Source organism: Physella acuta, unplaced genomic scaffold (assembly GCF_028476545.2).
Source record: "Physella acuta isolate Inbredline_101_S28 unplaced genomic scaffold, ASM2847654v3 ptg000754l, whole genome shotgun sequence".
Classification (NCBI taxonomy): domain Eukaryota; kingdom Metazoa; phylum Mollusca; class Gastropoda; family Physidae; genus Physella; species Physella acuta.
Window position 1 is genome coordinate 333,130 of NW_026732272.1, and position 20,115 is coordinate 353,244.

The 20,115-nt window shown below is 38.6% G+C and overlaps 1 protein-coding gene across 1 annotated transcript in view; it reads left to right on the top strand.

Annotated features, from left to right (window-relative positions):
• The window catches only part of LOC131950336 (xylosyltransferase 1-like), a 72,511-nt gene extending 53,767 nt beyond the window's left edge, over nucleotides 1–18,744 (top strand). The window contains exons 2-13 of the mRNA XM_059312439.1: nucleotides 574–1,126; nucleotides 5,881–6,006; nucleotides 6,457–6,627; nucleotides 6,915–7,084; nucleotides 8,048–8,253; nucleotides 8,982–9,062; nucleotides 9,790–10,006; nucleotides 10,723–10,899; nucleotides 11,338–11,443; nucleotides 12,570–12,697; nucleotides 13,364–13,570; nucleotides 14,589–18,744. Of these exons, the coding sequence (XP_059168422.1) occupies nucleotides 574–1,126; nucleotides 5,881–6,006; nucleotides 6,457–6,627; nucleotides 6,915–7,084; nucleotides 8,048–8,253; nucleotides 8,982–9,062; nucleotides 9,790–10,006; nucleotides 10,723–10,899; nucleotides 11,338–11,443; nucleotides 12,570–12,697; nucleotides 13,364–13,570; nucleotides 14,589–15,248 (2,802 nt within the window). The 3' untranslated portion in view covers nucleotides 15,249–18,744. The remainder of the gene's footprint in view (nucleotides 1–573; nucleotides 1,127–5,880; nucleotides 6,007–6,456; nucleotides 6,628–6,914; nucleotides 7,085–8,047; nucleotides 8,254–8,981; nucleotides 9,063–9,789; nucleotides 10,007–10,722; nucleotides 10,900–11,337; nucleotides 11,444–12,569; nucleotides 12,698–13,363; nucleotides 13,571–14,588) is intronic.
• The last annotated feature ends 1,371 nt before the right edge of the window (nucleotides 18,745–20,115 follow it).

Sequence of the window (20,115 nt, forward strand, 5' to 3'; positions counted from 1 at the left end):
GCGTTTTTTATTTGAATTAACTTTTTTTTTCTCTTTAACATCGCAGAGGAAACGTCGGGTACTGGCGTTCACTGGCTGCAAGTGTAGATCTAGATAAGAGCTACAATGTTTACAAATAATTTGTCAAAAACAAACTAGAAAAAACAGATATTATATAATATTTCAATTAAAAAAAACCAAACCATTTTTATTTATTTATTGTTTATTGATCAATAATTCAAAGACTTTTAAACATAATGGTATTGTAGGTTTTCTGTTTTCTTTGGAAACAAGGCATTTGTGTTGACCAAAAATATACAATGTTACGTTAAAAGTCGTCTTTATTAAATTGATTTGTAAGAACCTAAAAGGATTACTGTCTGACTTAATGTTTTTAAAAGTTCTACTTCACTCAAATTCACATTTATTTTCAGACCTTAATACATGTTCGACTTAATTGTTTTAATGGTACTAATTAATCTTTTCAGAACCTGAACAAACAAGACTTACCCATTCACTCAAATACACATTTATTTTCAGACGCTAATACATGTTTGACTTAATTAGTTTAACGGTACTAATTAATCTTTTCAGAACCTGAACAAACAAGACTCACCCATCAACGACAAAAGGATATCAACCAATGGCGGGAAAGGACCGCCCCACGCAGCGCCTGATGACGTCAAGCATAACGTCATCAGGGACACCGGCTCCATGAACCAGCCTGTCATCAACGGTCTAGACCACCCAAACAACGACCACCCACCCCAACAGAACGAACCCCCACCCCATCATAACGACCCAGCATTACCTGAGACTTCCAACATCCCACCCAAAGTGCCTGGCGACCCCCTACCCCACGGGCTCGCCCCCCAAGTGCCTTCAGACGATGCTCACGCCCAGAACGACGACAACACGCACGTGTACGTCCGAGACAACGAACCTCCCCAGGACTCCCCCCACACCGCCGCACCGGCCTCGCTCCCCCAGTACATTCCATCGTGTGACGTCAGCGCCAAGGATGTGTCGTCTGCAATTAACCGCGCCAAAACAGCCAAGTGTAAGCAGGAGATTGCTGACGTCTTCTGCCGGCAGCAGAACGGTACACTTTACACCCTCAAGTTGCCCAATTACTGCCCCAATAGAGGTAATTTTCTTTGCTTAGTTTTACCTTACCTTTGTAAATACCATCAGTTCCGCGTAATGTGTTTAATTAGTTAATTAGGCAAGCTTATTGGGACATAATTTTAAAGTCTATTTCACTTATTTGAGCCAGTCGCTTAATTAGGTCTTAAAGTCTCCGTCTGCATATGACCCAAAAAAGCAGAAGCAACAGTATTTCAATATAATTATATTTATTATGAAATTCTTTTAGTGGCTTATTTGGCTTTATAAAGCTGTTGAAAATAATGTTTCCCCTTGCATAATAACCACTGATACGCAACAGTTGCGTCAGTGCCATTGGGAGTCATGCGAGTCACACTGACACCTGACTTGTGTACAGGTTGTCATGTACACACAGGTTAAATATTAAAAGCTGTACATAGGCTATTTTTTCCAAAAACAACAACGATGAAACAGTACAGGAAAACAAGGGCTTGTTTACTGAGTGCTTATAGACATACGAGTCTGTTGTATGTCGTGTCTGTCAACAGACGATTCTGTTGTATGTCGTGTCTGTCAACAGACGATTCTGTTGTATGTCGTGTCTGGCAACAGACGATTCTGTTGTATGTCGTGTCTGTCAACAGACGACTCTGTTGTATGTCGTGTCTGTCAACAGACGATTCTGTTGTATGTCGTGTCTGTCAACAGACGATTCTGTTGTATGTCGTGTCTGTCAACAGACGATTCTGTTGTATGTCGTGTCTGTCAACAGACGATTCTGTTGTATGTCGTGTCTGTCAACGAGTCTGTTGCATGTCGTGTCTGTCAACCGACGATTCTGTTGTATGTCGTGTCTGGCAACATATGAGTCTGTTGTATGTCGTGTCTGTCAACAGACGATTCTGTTGTATGTCGTGTCTGGCAACATATGAGTCTGTTGTATGTCGTGTCTGTCAACAGACGATTCTGTTGTATGTCGTGTCTGTCAACAGACGATTCTGTTGTATGTCGTGTCTGTCAACAGACGATTCTGTTGTATGTCGTGTCTGTCAACGAGTCTGTTGTATGTCGTGTCTGTCAACCGACGATTCTGTTGTATGTCGTGTCTGTCAACAGACGATTCTGTTGTATGTCGTGTCTGGCAACATGAGTCTGTTGTATGTCGTGTCTGTCAATAGACGAGTCTGTTGTATGTCGTGTCTGTCAACGAGTCTGTTGTATGTCGTGTCTGTCAACCGACGATTCTGTTGTATGTCGTGTCTGTCAACAGACGATTCTGTTGTATGTCGTGTCTGTCAACCGACGATTATGTTGTATGTCGTGTCTGTCAACAGACGATTCTGTTGTATGTCGTGTCTGTCAACCGACGAGTCTGTTGTATGTCGTGTCTGTCAACATGAGTCTGTTGTATGTCGTGTCTGTTGTATGTCGTGTCTGTCAACATGAGTCTGTTGTATGTCGAGTCTGTTGTATGTCGTGTCTGTCAACATGAGTCTGTTGTATGTCGAGTCTGTTGTATGTCGTGTCTGTCAACATGAGTCTGTTGTATGTCGTGTCTGTTGTATGTCGTGTCTGTCAACATGAGTCTGTTGTATGTCGAGTCTGTTGTATGTCGTGTCTGTCAACATGAGTCTGTTGTATGTCGAGTCTGTTGTATGTCGTGTCTGTCGACCGACGAGTCTGTTGTATGTCGTGTCTGTCGACCGACGAGTCTGTTGTATGTCGTGTCTGGCGAGTCTGTTGTATGTCGTGTATGTTGTATGTCGTGTCTGTCACTCGCACCTGTACGGACGCCACTCAACCAAGGGATGTCACCTGTCATCACGTGCACTTAATGTCAGTCGAGTGTGTTGTGGCGTTCGGATTGAGCACGTTAAAATGTAAACAACCCCGTTATGTAAAACAACTTTTACATAGTTTGTGAGGAGTCATTACATGAGAGCAATGGTGGAATGAGATTAGACTGGTGGGGGGGGGGTGACATGGCAGCACCCAAGGTCCCCGAATTTAAACACTCCACAGTGGACACAAAATTCAAGTGTGTCACCTTGTCAACATGGATGTAATAAAAATGGAGGGGCGCAATGTTTACTCGCGGTTGCGCGGACGCGCAGTAGTTTTGAACCTGTCGCGCACTCATTTTGTAAAATAAATATATCCTTATATATAATACTTTTAAAACACCGCGCACACAAACTATACGTAGCACACTAGCTTTTTTTGCCTTTAGGGGGAACGTTGAAGCGAGATGTTTGTTTAGTTTGATGTTTCACATCAGATAGGTGCAGACTTAGTAAATAAAACGTTGTTGTTGGCCATGTCATTTTTCAAGCAACTAACCTTTGTTTACAATGTTGCGTTTTCCTCGCTAATAATGAAGGTAGGAATTGAGAAAAGATTATTTAATGCGGCATTTTTTTTTTCTGACATATATGTAAGAAACAAATCTACTTTGTGCATAGAATTAGCGCAAATGTGACTCATATTTTAACATGAGATTTTATGTATACAAATTTATTTGACTTGCTATATATGGCTTTAAAAAGTTAAAACTATCGTCAGCGGAAAAAAAATAATATTCAAAATTAAAGTAGCAAATAACCCATGAACGTGAAATTAATTTACAAGCTAGCTAAAATAAAACTTTTGTTACCAAATCGCACCAATCGCGTCTTATTGTTCAACTGTCACTTGTTGGTACGTTATTTACAGACCAGTGGACTTTAACTTACTTACGCTCACCATATCAGTTATTCACAAACTAGGCTCTACACTGCACATAAATGATTCAGTCTAGAAACAACGCATCTATCTATCTATCTAGATAGATGGATGGATGGATAAATAGATAGATAGATAGATAGATAGATAGATAGATAGATAGATAGATAGATAGATAGATAGATAGATAGATAGATAGATAGATAGATAGATAGATAGATAGATAGATAGATAGATAGATAGATAGATAGATAGATAGATAGATAGATAGATAGATAGATAGATAGATAGATAGATAGATAGATAGATAGATAGATAGATAGATAGATAGATAGATAGATAGATAGATAGATAGATAGATAGATAGATAGATAGATAGATAGATAGATAGATAGATAGGTAGGTAGGTAGGTAGGTAGATAGATAGATAGATAGATAGATAGATAGATAGATAGATAGATAGATAGATAGATAGATAGATAGATAGATAGGTAGATAGATAGGTAGATAGATAGGTAGATAGATAGGTAGATAGATAGATAGATAGGTAGGTAGATAGATAGGTAGATAGATAGATTTCTCTGTCGCCCAACCATGCAGGACACCACGCACCCACACCGACTGTCTAACCCCCTTCCCGCCCCTCCCTCGCTCTCTAGGCATGCGCAACAGTGTGTACCCACCCACCCCATTTGGACAACTGTGTCTTTCAAGTCTTCAGCCGTCACTAAATAGCGCCGTATGGTAAGCCGGAGTGTAACATTAACTTGTAACAATGTAAGCAAATCCTGTAACAAATCCTCTATTGCGGTCCATTCATTCAAATTATGACAGCTGCTTTATTAGGAGTTAATTAGGCACGATCTTATTCAGAACGATTCGTATGCCTACACACACGAGGATTAGGTACAATGTGACACGTAGCTCAGAAGCATCTTGTCGGGTCACCGGGCTCTATATACTGTAGGGTACAGAGGCGTAGCGATGGGGGGGGGGTACATATGTCCCCGGACGCCGACGCTAGGGGCGCCTAAATAAGCTCATTTTAGCTGCTATTTTGAATTATAAATATATGGTGGGGGCGCCAAATTGAAAGTTTGTCCCGGGCGCCGGGAGGTTTCGCTACGCCTCTGGTATGGTAGTTCCGTCAGCTCTTGCTAGGTGGGGATAGTGAAGGTACTGATCAGAGTGCTGAGCACACTATCGCTACATTTGCTGAGTGCAAAGAATTAATCTCTTACAAATGCGACAGCCTTAAATTAAATGAATCTGTTCATAAGAATTGAGATAAATTATTTCTAGACTCCAAATACATTTTGGCCTGCTTTAAACAATGTCAAGCTTTAATGGAAGTTCATGTTGGCGCCTACACCATATGTTATATGTAGTTGAGGACATTATGTAACAGATGTTTTATTTTCAGGGTTCCCCCTCCCCCTATATTTTCTCGGGGTTTAAAGTTTATAATTTCTATATAAATATTTGTTTTCTAATTAGTGCAAGGAATAGGTGAGGGGTGCTACGTGGGGGGGGGGGGGGAGAGAGAGTGAGATACAGTAGAGATGATTGAAATAAACGATTTTATTCTAGCATACTTTGAGATGTTGATTGTTATGTTTTATGTATTGCAGTAAGTATTAAACTGTTCACTTATCTTGAGTCAATAGTCTTTGCGACCCAGTCATGCAAGTAAAATATACAACTTCATACAAATATAATGAATTGATTTGACTTGATGTATGTTTGGTGAACCACCATAATAGCACATAATTGCTGCACAAAAACAATACTAGCATCTATTTACTCCACCATAATGTTAGCTCCTACTTGCTCCACCACAATCCTCCACCACAGTGCTACCACCTACCTGCTCCACCAGCACCTACTTCCTCCGCCACCTACTATGAAAGCCCAACATCACAAATGAAGTGAGTTTGTTGCTTGATAAGATTGGCCCTATACCTCACATCCTCTCACCTAGTTGTTCTCTCTACCAGGCACTGATGCTGGCCACTACTACGGCTGCTGGCTCTATACCTCACATCCTCTCACCTAGATTGTTCTCTCTTCCAGGCACTGATGCTGGCCACTACTATGGCTGCTACAGAGACAGCATGGCATCCCGTGACTTAGATGGTGGTATGGTGGACTTCATGGACAACACCCCACAGAAGTGTATAGACCACTGCTTCAGATCAGGTACTGCTATCTCTCATTCATCAGACCATCACTTATTCCAATATAAGTTGTTTACAACAACCAACTTAATATAAACATATCTCAGAGTTCTTAAATTTTCCATTTAAAAATATTTAATAATATTTAATTTACTGGATTTCCGGAATCTTAAATGTTTAGTTTTTTTTACCTATTGATTCATCTGCTGCTTTTTTTTTGTTCATGTAATTTGAGTGTTTACTTTCTTAAACATTTTAACCATCTCAATAAAACTAACCCCTCATACACTTCTCCCCCCTTTTTCTCCTTTCTCTCTCCATCTCCCACTCTCTTATCACTCTCTATCTCTTTCTTTTTTAAAGCAAATCCCTAATATGTCAGCAACTTGCTAATTCCCATTTACTAATTGCTGAAGGTGATCTCGCTAATTATCTTTCCTAACGAGATCTGTGTGGACCCTTTTGTCCCCAGCCATGAAGTACGCTGCCCTGCAGTTTGGCAAGGAGTGTTGGTGTGGCAACGAGTTTGGCAAACATGGGGAGAAGCTGGACGAGGCTCACTGCTTCACCAAATGTCCTGGCAACGCTTCAGAAACATGCGGCGCTTACCTGGCCAACAAGATTTATGGGACAGGAGTTCAAGGTCAAATTGAAAAATCATATTTACTGTCAAAACAATATTTAAGAAATCAAAATAGTATGGGAGAAGGGGGGGGGGGGGGGGCATTAATCTAAAAACAAAACTGCAAGTATCTCGGGGGGGGGTGTCCTGTTAGAACTCTAAATTTTCATCTTTTTTTCAAGCCATCATTCAATATATAAGGTATCATTTTATTTAGCTCTAACTGTTTAAAAAATCGGCTGCATTCTTCGCATATATCCCAGTACTGTAGCGATATGTCTTGTAACATTGAACTTTGACCCCTACAGACATAGTGAGGCAGGAGGCGCCGCTGGAACACCCCACCATCTCCCCCAACAACCCCAGGGTGAGAATCGTCTTTGTCTTGACGGTCAATGGCCGAGCCTTGCGTCAGGTGGTCAGACTGTTGCGTGTCATCTACAGCCCTAGCCATTTTTACTACATCCATGTTGACAAGGTGACACAATGTTGATAGAACTTAATTAAGATTTGTTTAATTACATTCATAGTGGATAGGTGACTCACTTTTGATATAACTTAATTAATATCTGTTTAATTACATTCATTTTGAAAAGGTGTACCCTTACTGCAAAAATAAAATTTGTCACAGTTTATTTAATTAAATTCATTTCAAGGTCAAACTTCTTAAAAAATTTAATTCAGAACAGTTTCAAAATTCAACTAATGGTATAATAGTATTGTATTTTTTCAATGTTTTAATAACTCTACACACAGTAATGCTTTTAATATATTATCATAGGTTTGATTGCGAAGTTAATCAAATCTTGATTTAAGAAAATATCTAAATGTACGCCATAAAGTTTACTACCAAAATTTTATTTTTTAAATTGTTTCCCCAATCGTCTTATACACCACCACCTAGCCATTCCTAAATAAATAAACATTTTCTGTTAGTAGTTTGCAAAAAGTATTTCCTTTTTAATCTAGATGTCTCTTTTACCTGGAAGGTAATTTAAAGTTGGATGTTAGTTTAATTGTTGCATTGAAAATTTTTCTTTTAAAAAACAATATTATGTTGATTTTATGGAAGGTTTTTTGATTGTTTTTAAAATTAGAGCAAAAAAAAATGTTTTTGTAATTTTGTTTTTATATTTTGTTTGAATGGGAAAAAAATATAAAAATTGATTCTGTTTAACATGTGAACAAAACATCAAATAAGTTTTGTTGTTTTACTAATAATAGAATTGTTATGAAGAGAAGTAATTCTGTATTATTTTTTAAAAGATTATTTATCGTGATAATCTTCCTTGAGGTACGAGTTAAAAATTTGAATTTTTTAGCCATTATAAATACTGTCTATTATATTAGAACACTATAATTTCATTAAAAATTATATTAAATTTGACTCTTTATTTTATAATTTTGATTCCCAAACAAAAAAAAATTCTTTTTTTTCCAGAGGCAGGAATATTTGTATAGAGAATTACTTCCCTTGTCCAAGAAATATTCCAACATCTACCTAACAAAGAATAGATTCTCCACCATCTGGGGTGGGGCTAGCCTGCTCCAGGCCCACTTGTCTTTCATAAGGGAGCTGTTTGAGCACAAGTCAAAGTGGAAGTGGGACTACTACATCAACCTGAGTGAGAGTGATTACCCTGTCAAGTGAGTGGTTATAGTAGACTGGTCATGCTGGACCTTACACACTAGATCTTACATGCTAGACCTTACACACTAGACCTTACATACTGGACCTTACACACTGGACCTTACATGCTGGACCTTACACACTGGACCTTACACACTGGACCTTACATGCTGGACCTTAAACACTGGACTTTGCACACTGACTACACACTGGACCTTACACACTGACCTCACTGGACCTTACATGCTGGACCCCACACACTGGACCTTACACACTAGATCTTACATGCTGGACCTTACATACTGAACCTTACACACTGACCTCACTGGTCCTTACATACTGGACCTTATATACTGACCTCACTGGACCTTATACACTGACCTCACTGGTCCTTACATACTGGACCTTAAACACTGGACCTTGCACACTGACCACACTGGAGCTTACACACTGACTACACACTGGACCTTACACATAGACCTCACTGGTCCTACAACATGTCCCGTACACATTAACCTTACACACTGGCTGTACTGGCTACACATTAGTCCATACACATTGACACAGTTACTAATTATGTTGAAACACAGTTTTAACAACTATAATTGCAAACACATCAATATGTTTTACACATAATCTGGTCAGTCACAAACATCAAAATAAAACTCAGGTCAAATTATACACACAACCAAATGTTTATGATAGATCTTTATCCCAATCTCTAACTGAACCTTGTCATTGACAGGCCCATACAAGATTTGGTGGAGTATCTGACAGCATACAAGGGGTTAAACTTCCTCAGGTCATTTGGCAAGAATGTTCCCAGGTAAGTCAATCAAGGGAAACAACTTAGGTATGACAAGATATTTTAGTTAGTACAGCACCCTTTCAGACCATGCTCCAGTGAAGTTCTTTTGTTGGCTTGTAAGGGGATTATGTAGTCAGCACTTTGCCAGTAGACTTAAATACCTCACCTACTCTATCTATAAAAATGGTGAAAGCATAATGTGTCACAGGGAACAATTTCTTACTTTCTAGGTTTATAAAGATTAATTTTATCGAAACTAACTTTAGGTTTATAAAGATTAATTTTATCGAAACTAACTTTAGGTTTATAAAGATTAATTTTATCGAAACTAACTTTAGGTTTATAAAGATTAATTTTATCGAAACTAACTTTAGGTTTATAAAGATTAATTTTATCGAAACTAACTTTAGGTTTATAAAGATTAATTTTATCGAAACTAACTTTAGGTTTATAAAGATTAATTTTATCGAAACTAACTTTAGGTTTATAAAGATTAATTTTATCGAAACTAACTTTAGGTTTATAAAGATTAATTTTATCGAAACTAACTTTAGGTTTATAAAGATTAATTTTATCGAAACTAACTTTAGGTTTATAAAGATTAATTTTATCGAAACTAACTTTAGGTTTATAAAGATTAATTTTATCGAAACTAACTTTAGGTTTATAAAGATTAATTTTATCAGAATGAACTTTTCTTCAGGTATATAAATATTAATTTATATCAAAATAAACTTTTCTTCAGGTTCATAAAGAAGCAGGGCATGGACCAGACATTCCATGAGTGTGAGGACCACTTGTGGCGTGTGGCACCACGACCCCTACCATCAGGGGTCGTCTTTGATGGTGGTAGCGACTGGGTGGGTCTGTTCAGCGAGTTTGCCAGATACGCTGTCTACTCCAAGGACAAGCTGGTGGCAGGCCTGAAACAGTACTACAAGTACTCACTGCTGCCTGTTGAGGTGGGTGGATGGACATAGAAATATAGAACTTTACAGTTTTAATGTGGAAGTTTTGTCACATCATGCATGTAAAGATGTTTTTCCTGCTTGTAAAACAGAATAAGTCAGGCCATGGAAAAAGATAACTGCTGTGTGTGGCAATATATTGATCCAGTTTTTTTATTTATTAGGTGATTTGATGCCTACCAATATTTATTTTATGTCTTTCAATTTATGTCTATATTTTGTTTTCGAATTGCAGAATGTTACTTATATATGTGTGTTAAAACCTTGACTAATTAAACCCTCATCTAATTAAACCCTCATCTCATTATGTCCGCAGTCTTTCTTCCACATGGTGTTAAAACCTTGACTAATTAAACCCTCCTCTAATTAAACCCTCATCTAATTATGTCCACAGTCTGTCTTCCACATGGTGTTAAAACCTTGACTAATTAAACCCTCATCTAATTAAACCCTCATCTAATTAAACCCTCATCTAATTAAACCCTCATCTAATTAAACCCTCATCTAATTAAATCCTCATCTAATTATGTCCGCAGTCTATCTTTCATATGGTGTTAAAACCTTGACTAGTTAAACCCTCATCTAATTAAACCTTCATCTAATTAAGCCCTCATCTAATTATTTAAATAAAAACCCTCATCTACTATTTAATTAAACCATCATCTAATTAAACCTTGACTAATTAAACCCTCATCTAATTACGTCCACAGTCATTCTTCCACATGGTGCTACAGAACAGCATGTTCTGCTCCCAGTCCGTAGACAACAACCTTCACCTGACCAACTGGCGCAGGAAACAGGGCTGTAAGTGCCAGTACAAGCACATTGTCGACTGGTGCGGCTGCTCACCCAATGACATCAAGGTCACGGACACGGAGAGGCTGCTGGTCAGTTGAACTTGACTCTGTTGCTAGATTTTCTTTTGCTAAACATTTATGTGAACTATTTATTAAATAATTAAGAAATAAAGTAACTTTTACCATTTTTTTTTTTTTTTTAATTTCTATGAAATATTTTTTTTTAAATAATTAAAAAACCAAATAGCTTTGAGCATATAAATTTTTACAAAACATTGCTATGAAATATTTTTAAAATAATTCAAGAGATAACAAATTAGTTTTACCTTTTTGTTTTAAATTTATAATGTAACTTGAATTTTTTAAATCATGTTTAACATATGATATGTACTTGTAAGATACATCTAATCAATGTGACCAATATAAAATAATCAAATGCCAATTTTAAATTTATGGATATTATAGCAGTATTAGCAGAGACACTCAAGATTAACTTGGTTTGTTGTTTTCTTTTATTTTATTTGCCAGCACTACGACAAGAAGCCCATGTTTTTTGCCCGCAAGTTTGAGGCTATTGTTGACCAGGAAATAATCAACACTGTGGATGTGACCTTTCATGGCTTTCAATATCCAGGTAGTGTTGTGTGGTCCCTGGGTGGTCTACCTATAGAGTGTGTCAAGTGTGTTGTGTAATGTGCGTTTCTTACCTGTATGTCAGTGTGTTGCCCAATTGTTTACCTAAGTGGTAAGTGTTGCCCTATAATTTACCTGAGTAGTCACATTTTCTTAATTTTTACCTTTGTAGCCACAATGTTGTCCTAATGTTTACTTGAGTGGTCACTGCTGTCCTATTGCTCACCTGTAAGGTCACAATGTTACCCTATTGCTCTCCTGTAAGGTCACCATGTTGCCCTATTGCTACATATATGGTCACCATGTTGCCCTATTGCTACCTATATGGTCACCATGTTGCCCTGTTGCTACATGTATGGTCACCATGTTGCCCTGTTGCTACATGTATGGTCACCATGTTGCCCTGTTGCTACATGTATGGTCACCATGTTGCCCTGTTGCTACATGTATGGTCACCATGTTGCCCTGTTGCTACATGTATGGTCACCATGTTGCCCTGTTGCTACATGTATGGTCACCATGTTGCCCTGTTGCTACATGTATGGTCACCATGTTGCCCTGTTGCTACATGTATGGTCACCATGTTGCCCTGTTGCTACATGTATGGTCACCATGTTGCCCTGTTGCTACATGTATGGTCACCATGTTGCCCTGTTGCTACATGTATGGTCACCATGTTGCCCTGTTGCTACATGTATGGTCACCATGTTGCCCTGTTGCTACATGTATGGTCACCATGTTGCCCTGTTGCTACATGTATGGTCACCATGTTGCTCTATTGCTACTTGTATGGTCACAATGTTGCTCTATTGCTACTTGTATGGTCACTATGTTACCCTGTTGTTTATCTAAATGGTCACCATGTTGCCCTATAGTTAACTTGTGGGATCACCATGTTGCCCTATAGTTTACTTGTGGGATCACCATGTTGCCCTATAGTTTACTTGTGGGATCACCATGTTGCCCTATAGTTTACTTGTGGGATCACCATGTTGCCCTATAGTTTACTTGTGGGATCACCATGTTGCCCTATAGTTTACTTGTGGGATCACCATGTTGCCCTATAGTTTACTTGTGGGATCACCATGTTGCCCTATGGCTCACCTGTTTGGTCACTATGTCTCCAGGTGTACACAGCCTGTCCAGCTACTGGCAGAATGCCTTCCACCACTTAGACCAAGAGACAAAGGTGAAGGACTCTGCGCTCACCATTTACGTGTCTTTGGAGCGTCTGGCAGTCGCTCAGCTTAAGCAGGTGATTATATGCTTCTCACAGTTGATAGTTATGTTTTAATTTTAAGTTTTGTCACCCAGATTAAGCAGGTGATTTTACTCTACTCACAGTTGATATTAACGTTTTAATCTTAAGTGTGCTTAAAATATTTAACATAAAAAAGGGTCACACACAAAAATGTGCTGCTACTACCACTTGATTTTTTTTACCATTATTTTAATTTATCATTTGTATTAATTTGGGTAGTTCTGTCTGAGATCTGATTAAAGTTAACTGCAACCTTCCATCTTTTTTTTTAAAAAAAGGCTTACTGGCTAATTTTCTCTTTGCTTATGACAGATTGAGGCTAACTGACCTAATTATCCCATCCCTATTGTGAGAATAAGGCTAAAAAGTTCCCTTTTCAAGCCTGACAGTCTATAGGGCAAGTAAAGTAGAGTTCACTTGTTTCTGTGACCTCGGCATATGAAGAGATAGTGCGGTCAGCACTATGCCCAGCCGCCTTTACTTTCCCTAATGTGGGTAAGGTACCCATCAGTATTGGGTGGACTCAGGGACGGTCTACTGACTTGAACCCGAATTCGAACTCGATACTTACGGGTTAGCACTCCAGCTCTCTACCACTAGACCACCCTGTCCCCCTCAGAATGAGGCTAACTGACCCAATTATCCCATCCCTATTGTCAGAACGAGGCTAGATGTGACCTGGCGCCCCTGCAGCTCCTTGAAGTGACCATCTACAACGAGGCTGACCACCTCCATGGTCTGCTTGTGCTCTTCTCCGCCCGCCTGAAGGACACCAACAAGGTCGTGACCCTGGAGGCGTATGCTGAGCCCAAGGATTATTTCACGCGTGAGGCAGTTGCTGGACACTCAAGGCTGCTCTCATTAGAGGTATTTGTAGGTTTATAGGAGGTTGTTTGTTTGTAGGTTTAGAGGAGGTTTGTTTTTAGGTTTATAGGAGGTTGTTGGTATGTAGGTTTAAAGGAGGTTGTTAGTATGTGGCTGTAGGTTTAAAGCAGGATGTTAGTATGTAGGTTTGTAGGAGGTTGTTAGCATGTAGGTTTAAAGTAGGTTGTTAGTATGTAGGTTTAAAGGAAAGTATTTGTATGTAGGTTTAAAGGAGGTTGTTAGTATGTAAGTTCAAAGAAAGTTATTTGTATGGAGGAGGAACAGGATATTTATAGGAATGAGCAAATAGTGGGGTATTTATATTAAGGGGGGGGGGGGGGGCAGGTATAAGCAAAGGAGGGGGTGGGTATTTGTATGTAGGTGGAAGCCAGGTAGGGTATTTGTAGGAAGCCTTTCTTTTACAAAGAAAATTAAGAGTATTTTGTTTATTTGTTGGAGTTGTATAAAAATGACATTTTTTAACCCAAGGAGTCAAGGGGTTTTCACTTTAGTTTACAACATTATATGGTGGAGAGGGGTATAAAAATGTTTAAAAATGTGCATTGTATTTAAAATTGTAGTTAACTTGTGTGGGGAAATGTTATGGTGTCATTTTTTTGTGGTGAGTCTTGATTACTGTGACCTTGGGTAAAAATAAGCAAAATTAAAATGACTGCTATGGATTATCATTATGTTAAGTGGCCTATAAATGGTTAAAATAATAAATTTAAGTGATGTCTTTTTATAAATTTAAAGCAAATTTAAATTAGCTTTAAAAAATAGTTGTTAAAAGTTATAGAGTATTTATCTAATAAAGTTTGTGGCAATTTTCAAATCAGAAGTATTGACAGAAATGGTTTGATAACTTTCCTCAAATACACTTTCTGGCATTTTTTCAATTATAAAGCTAGATTTTAATGGTATTGCTGTGTAGTAAAATAAATAGTGCCACCAGTGACTCCCACCCCCAACATTATGATTGACAATGTTTAATCAAACAATACTGTTGCCTCTTTCACAGGTTAGCACAGACTTTGATGTCAAGGAGATGATATTCCGTAACTATGGCAACCTGATGGGCCCCTACGATGAGATCAGCCTGCGGCACGAGTGGGGCCACGGGGCCGAGGTCACCGTCTCGATAGCCTGGGTGGACCCAACCAACGAAATCGCAGCGTCCTACGACGTTGTCATCCCCGGGTCCAGCCACGTGGGGAACCAGAAGCCGCTGCTGAACAAACCGCTCCGGCCGGGCGTGTGGAGGGCGTGCATCATGGTCAACCTGGAGCTGGTGGCCCAGACCCAGTTTCTGGTGTCACCTTTGACCTTTTTAAACAACAAGCCCATCCCCACCTCAGAGATAACTAAAGCACACCAGGGCCCACTTGGGTTATACACGACAACAGACTTCTCGGAATTTCTTCCAAATTTAAAATTAACAGTTGATCGTAAGCTACAAGAGGAGGCTGTCGTCAATAGTAAAAAAAATGGGACGGAACTCGAACAGTGGGTGGACTCGTTGACCAGACTTTTCTGGGTGGCGCAGAATTTCTGCGTCCTAGAGCCACACCCCGAGTGCCAGACTTTAGACCTGTGCAGCTCCGTGGCCTGGAGTTCCAGATCACCTGACGTCAAGTCTGATATGAAATATATCGGCCAGCAGATTCCCGTGGTTAGCTGACGACAGTCGTGGGCTAGCTTTGTTTTACTGCTTGTCATGGTCACCAGAGGTCATGTCTTCAAGTCATTGTCATCAGTCATCTTGTGTGTGGAAGTCATTTTTATCAGTCACCCAGTCGACTGATTTATTGAAGTCATTAAGTCAGTAGAGTTGACTTGTGAAAGTCAGTGTTGTAGGTTAAACATCGAATCAAGTTGACTTATAGAAATCATTGTCTTCAGTCATCTTGTGTGTCGAAGTCATTTTTATCAGTCACCCAGTGGACTGATTAATTGAAGTCATTGTTAAAAGTCAGTAGAGTTGACTTTTAAAAGTCATTGTTGTTGGTATAACATCGAATCAAGTTGACTTATTGAAATCATTGTCTTCAGTCAACCAGGTTGACTCTTGAAATTCATTGTCACCGGTCACCCTATAAATTGACTTATTAAAGTCATTGTCATAAGTCATCCAAGTTAACTTACTGTAGTCATTGTCACCTGTCACCCTATAAATTGACTTTTTAAAGTCATGGTCATAAGTCAGCCAAGTTGACTTACTGTAGTCATTGTCATCAGTCACCCAGTGTTGACCTGTTGAACCAGTCTTACCAGGTGTTTAAACAAAATATTACTTTATTTGTCTACCCTGTTCATCCACTATGCCTAAATCAATTGATAAGATTTAGATTTCTTTAATTAGTAGATGATAAATTCTTTAATTTATGATGGGGTTTTTGTCCTGCAAACAATAAGCAGCATTCATTTCCATTCGCACCATTTTGTCTTTAATGTTTGTGTTGTCTAGATTTGAAAGATTATCATGATTATCTCCCCTTATATGTTAAGAAATGATTTTACCCTTGGGTTTTATTTTTTTTAAATTCCACATTTGTCTCCCCTAGGATTTATATTTCTAAATTCGCTTTTGTTGTTATGTTAGGGGTTATATTTTGCTGGTTCTAAATTTTTATTGTGTGTTATGGGTATTAGTGTTATTGGTTTAGTTGTCATTTTGTGGTATTTGTGGGTGATGGGTCATTATGTTTCCTGGCCGTATTGAACAAATTTTACTGAATGATCATATGGTAATGGCCAAGGTGTGTGATGGGTCATTGTGTTTCCTGGCCATATTGAACAAATTTTACTGAATGATCTCAGTATGTGTGGTGACATAACATTGAGGAAAAAACAAAAACCTTAGGTCAAAAAATATTTCCTTTTGTCAGTCTATTATTGAACTTATACTACTAGTTATATTAGAATGTAAAAAGTTACAAGTAGTTATAGATCACTCCATGTATGATATAATTCATCCGCTGTTAGTTGCATTTAAAGAATAGTTTAATATAAAACTAATGTAGGACCAAGGGACAGATTTAGACTGATGTGTTCTGTATGTCTGCATTCTTTATGTCCTTTAAAAATTCCTTAGCCTATTCCAGTATTACGTGATTGATGACAGCTAATCTATATGTTTATATTTACTAGCATACAAGTTCCAGTCATCCATACTCCAATCATACTTGTTCCAATTATACAAGTTCCATTCATACATGTTCCAATCATACATGTACCAATCATACAAGTTCTAATGTTCCAATTGCACTCATAATTTTGCACTGGTTTCAAACAATATTTTTATAACATAATTTTTTTAGCTGACCGCACTTTTGGTTTGATTTCACATGCACCATGAATATCTTTGTGATACATTATTTATATCTTCATTACACTTGAAGTAACAACATGTGTTGTTATCACATTTTTTACTTTGTACACAATTTTTATTTTGTGAATAGTTTGGCATGTTGGCCAAGGCTAGATCTGACAGCGTGCTGGATATTTTAATTTGAGAACCTCTAATAGGAACGTTCCATGCCATTGAGAACCTGTAATATGTACCAGATTTCATGAGATTCAAATTACCATTTACAGTAAAGGTTAAAAGCTGATGTAAAGTGAAAACATCTAGTTATTTGGTGCTGACTGCTGTTATATTTACATTTGTGAGGGCGTGATGTAAAGGTCAATGTAGCATTGGTTCAGCAACATTTTCTAAACTTTCACCAAACACATTTTTTTGTAATGTAAGTTTCTTTTTTTTATTCTTTTGTTGTTTTATTATTATACATTTGTCGTGAACTGAGTCAATTTGAATCTGTGTGGAATATTATTTTTTTACTTCTCTCGTTTACACAAAAAAAGGTGTTCTTTTTTTTTAAATTTTATCACTTATAGTACTTATACATTTAGTTTGTAACTTTTAACACTTTTTTAATGTGTTCTTATGTTGTATGGATTTGTGTTTTTATGTACAAGTGTAAGAGTATGTGAGGAGTTGAAATGTGCTGGATATAGTTAGGAATGGTATCTGAAAATGGCATGTTTGTGTATAGGAATCTACTAAAGGGTGAATCTGTATGGTTAATATAAGTACAGGTGGTTGGGCATTTTGGAGTAAATTAATGGGGTTTAAGGAGTGCACTAGTGTGTGGTTTCAGTGAGTGGATTAGTGTGTGGGTTCAGTGAGTCGATTAGTGTGTGGGTTCAGTGAGGGCACTAGTGTGTGGGTTCAGTGAGTGGATTTGTGTGTGGGTTCAGTGAGTGGATTAGTGTGTGGGATCAGTAAGTGGATTAGTGTGTGGGTTCAGTGAGTCGATTAGTGTGTGGGTTCAGCGAGTGCACTAGTGTGTGGGTTCAGTAAGTGGATTAGTGTGTGGGTTCAATGAGTGGATTAGTGTGTGGGTTCAATGAGTGGATTAGTGTGTGGGTTCAGTGAGTCGATTAGTGTGTGGGTTCAGTGAGGGCACTAGTGTGTGGGTTCATTGAGTGGATTAGTGTGTGGGTTCAGTGAGTGGATTAGTGTGTGGATTTGTGTGTGGGTTCATTGAGTGGATTAGTGTGTGGTTTCAGTGAGTGGATTAGTGTGTGGGTTCAGTGAGTCGATTAGTGTGTGGGTTCAGTGAGGGCACTAGTGTGTGGGTTCAGTGAGTGGATTAGTGTGTGGGTTCAGTGAGGGCACTAGTGTGTGGGTTCAGTGAGTGGATTTGTGTGTGGGTTCAGTGAGTGGATTAGTGTGTGGGATCAGTAAGTGGATTAGTGTGTGGGTTCAGTGAGTCGATTAGTGTGTGGGTTCAGCGAGTGCACTAGTGTGTGGGTTCAGTAAGTGGATTTGTGTGTGGGTTCAGTGAGTGGATTAGTGTGTGGGTTCAATGAGTGCACCAGTGTGTGGGTTCAGTGAGTGGATTAGTGTGTGGGTTCAGTGTGTGCATCAGTGCCTGTGTTTTGTTGTGGGTCGTGTGTGCTTCATCTACTCAGCTGATTGATTGTATTGCTATTTGTTCAGCATAATGCTTGTCCATATCTGAATTACCCCCACCTCCCCCCCCCCCCTCTCCAATTGCAACCATCTTGTATCTCTATCTGTTGCTGTTGACCAATGTTGAAGTTTGTTATATAAATATGTAACATAATATTTATTATATCATTTATTTAAATAGGGGTTTTATAAAAACCATGGCATATCTCCTATAAATTGAAATAAAAATAAATTAGATTGACTTGTCTTTGGGTTGTGAAACTTCATGTTTTGTTGTATCAAATATTGTCAGCTAATGATGCAGAGTGTTTTGATAATGATGTTAGCAGTACTTAACTGGTCTTTTCCAAGTTTTTTTGGCCAACCTGCTTTCTTCTTTCCTTGGAGATTCCAATTTAATGCACTGTATGGTGATCTTGTTTGGTGTCTGGTGATGTTTGGTGGCTTGCACAAGGTGTTCCTATCCGTCCCCAGATGAATTATCCCCCCCCCCCCCCCTTCCACACAAACACACACACCTTCTGTGTGATATCCGTAGTGAGAAACTTGACAATTTATTCAAAACAATACCTAAGCATTCTGTAGCAAATCTGAACGGGAATGAGTACACAATAAATCGTAGTTCATACTTTCCCTAGACAATCTACAAACATGGAAACTAGCACAATGCAGAATAACCGTATTCCTTGTCAACCTAACGCTAACTCTATGACCCTAACATTATCCCTATTATATGTAACACTGTGTTTCTTTCAGACATTTTTTTCTCCGGGGAGGGGGCTCTTGAAATTTTCGATGGGGGGGGGGGGGGGCGCTTAAATTTTCAGCAAAGGGGGCGGACACTGGTTAAACATTTTTGAAGGATATACTTTCTCTATAAATTATTATTTTTTATTTCGTCCGTTCGAAGAGGATGACAGCGCCACTAGAAAAGATACCAGGAAGGGTCAATTAGTAATGGACAGGTAATGTGTAATGTCCTACTGCATTTTCTTGGTCTGGGGTAACAAACAGGAGAAGGGAATCGGCAGGGGGGAATTTCTTCCCTATTTATTGATGCGTTGTGTTTAATTTAATACCGTCGGTTATTTATTTTTTTTATCAGCAATTTCCCAATTTTCCCTGTGTTTTATCACATTCCCGCCACTTGGACTTTGACCCTGCGGATACCGGAAGCAAATTTGGCATTTCCATTGGCATGTGACAGGATCCAAAGTCCACACCTAACAACAAACGATTCCAGTCACGGTGCGTCACGCTAGATCGGTTCTGGAGAATTGCAGGTGTGGAATTCTCATTCTTTGCGAATAACGGCTTAAATCCTTGTTAACGTTATTTTATCCACTTCAATGCTTCACAATACGGTACAGAAATAAGCGTAGGCCCCGAATGAATGCCAGTGATATATTTGGGCTCGCGATATCGTGTGCCAGATCAGTTGAATATTTTATGAGTCAAATGGGTTTTTAAGCGGTTTTTTTTTTCATGTGATCGAAACTGGTCAAATTTTTCGTCATGCGGTGTTTACTCGTGATGATGTATCATATTCTTTCAAGAAAAGGTTGAT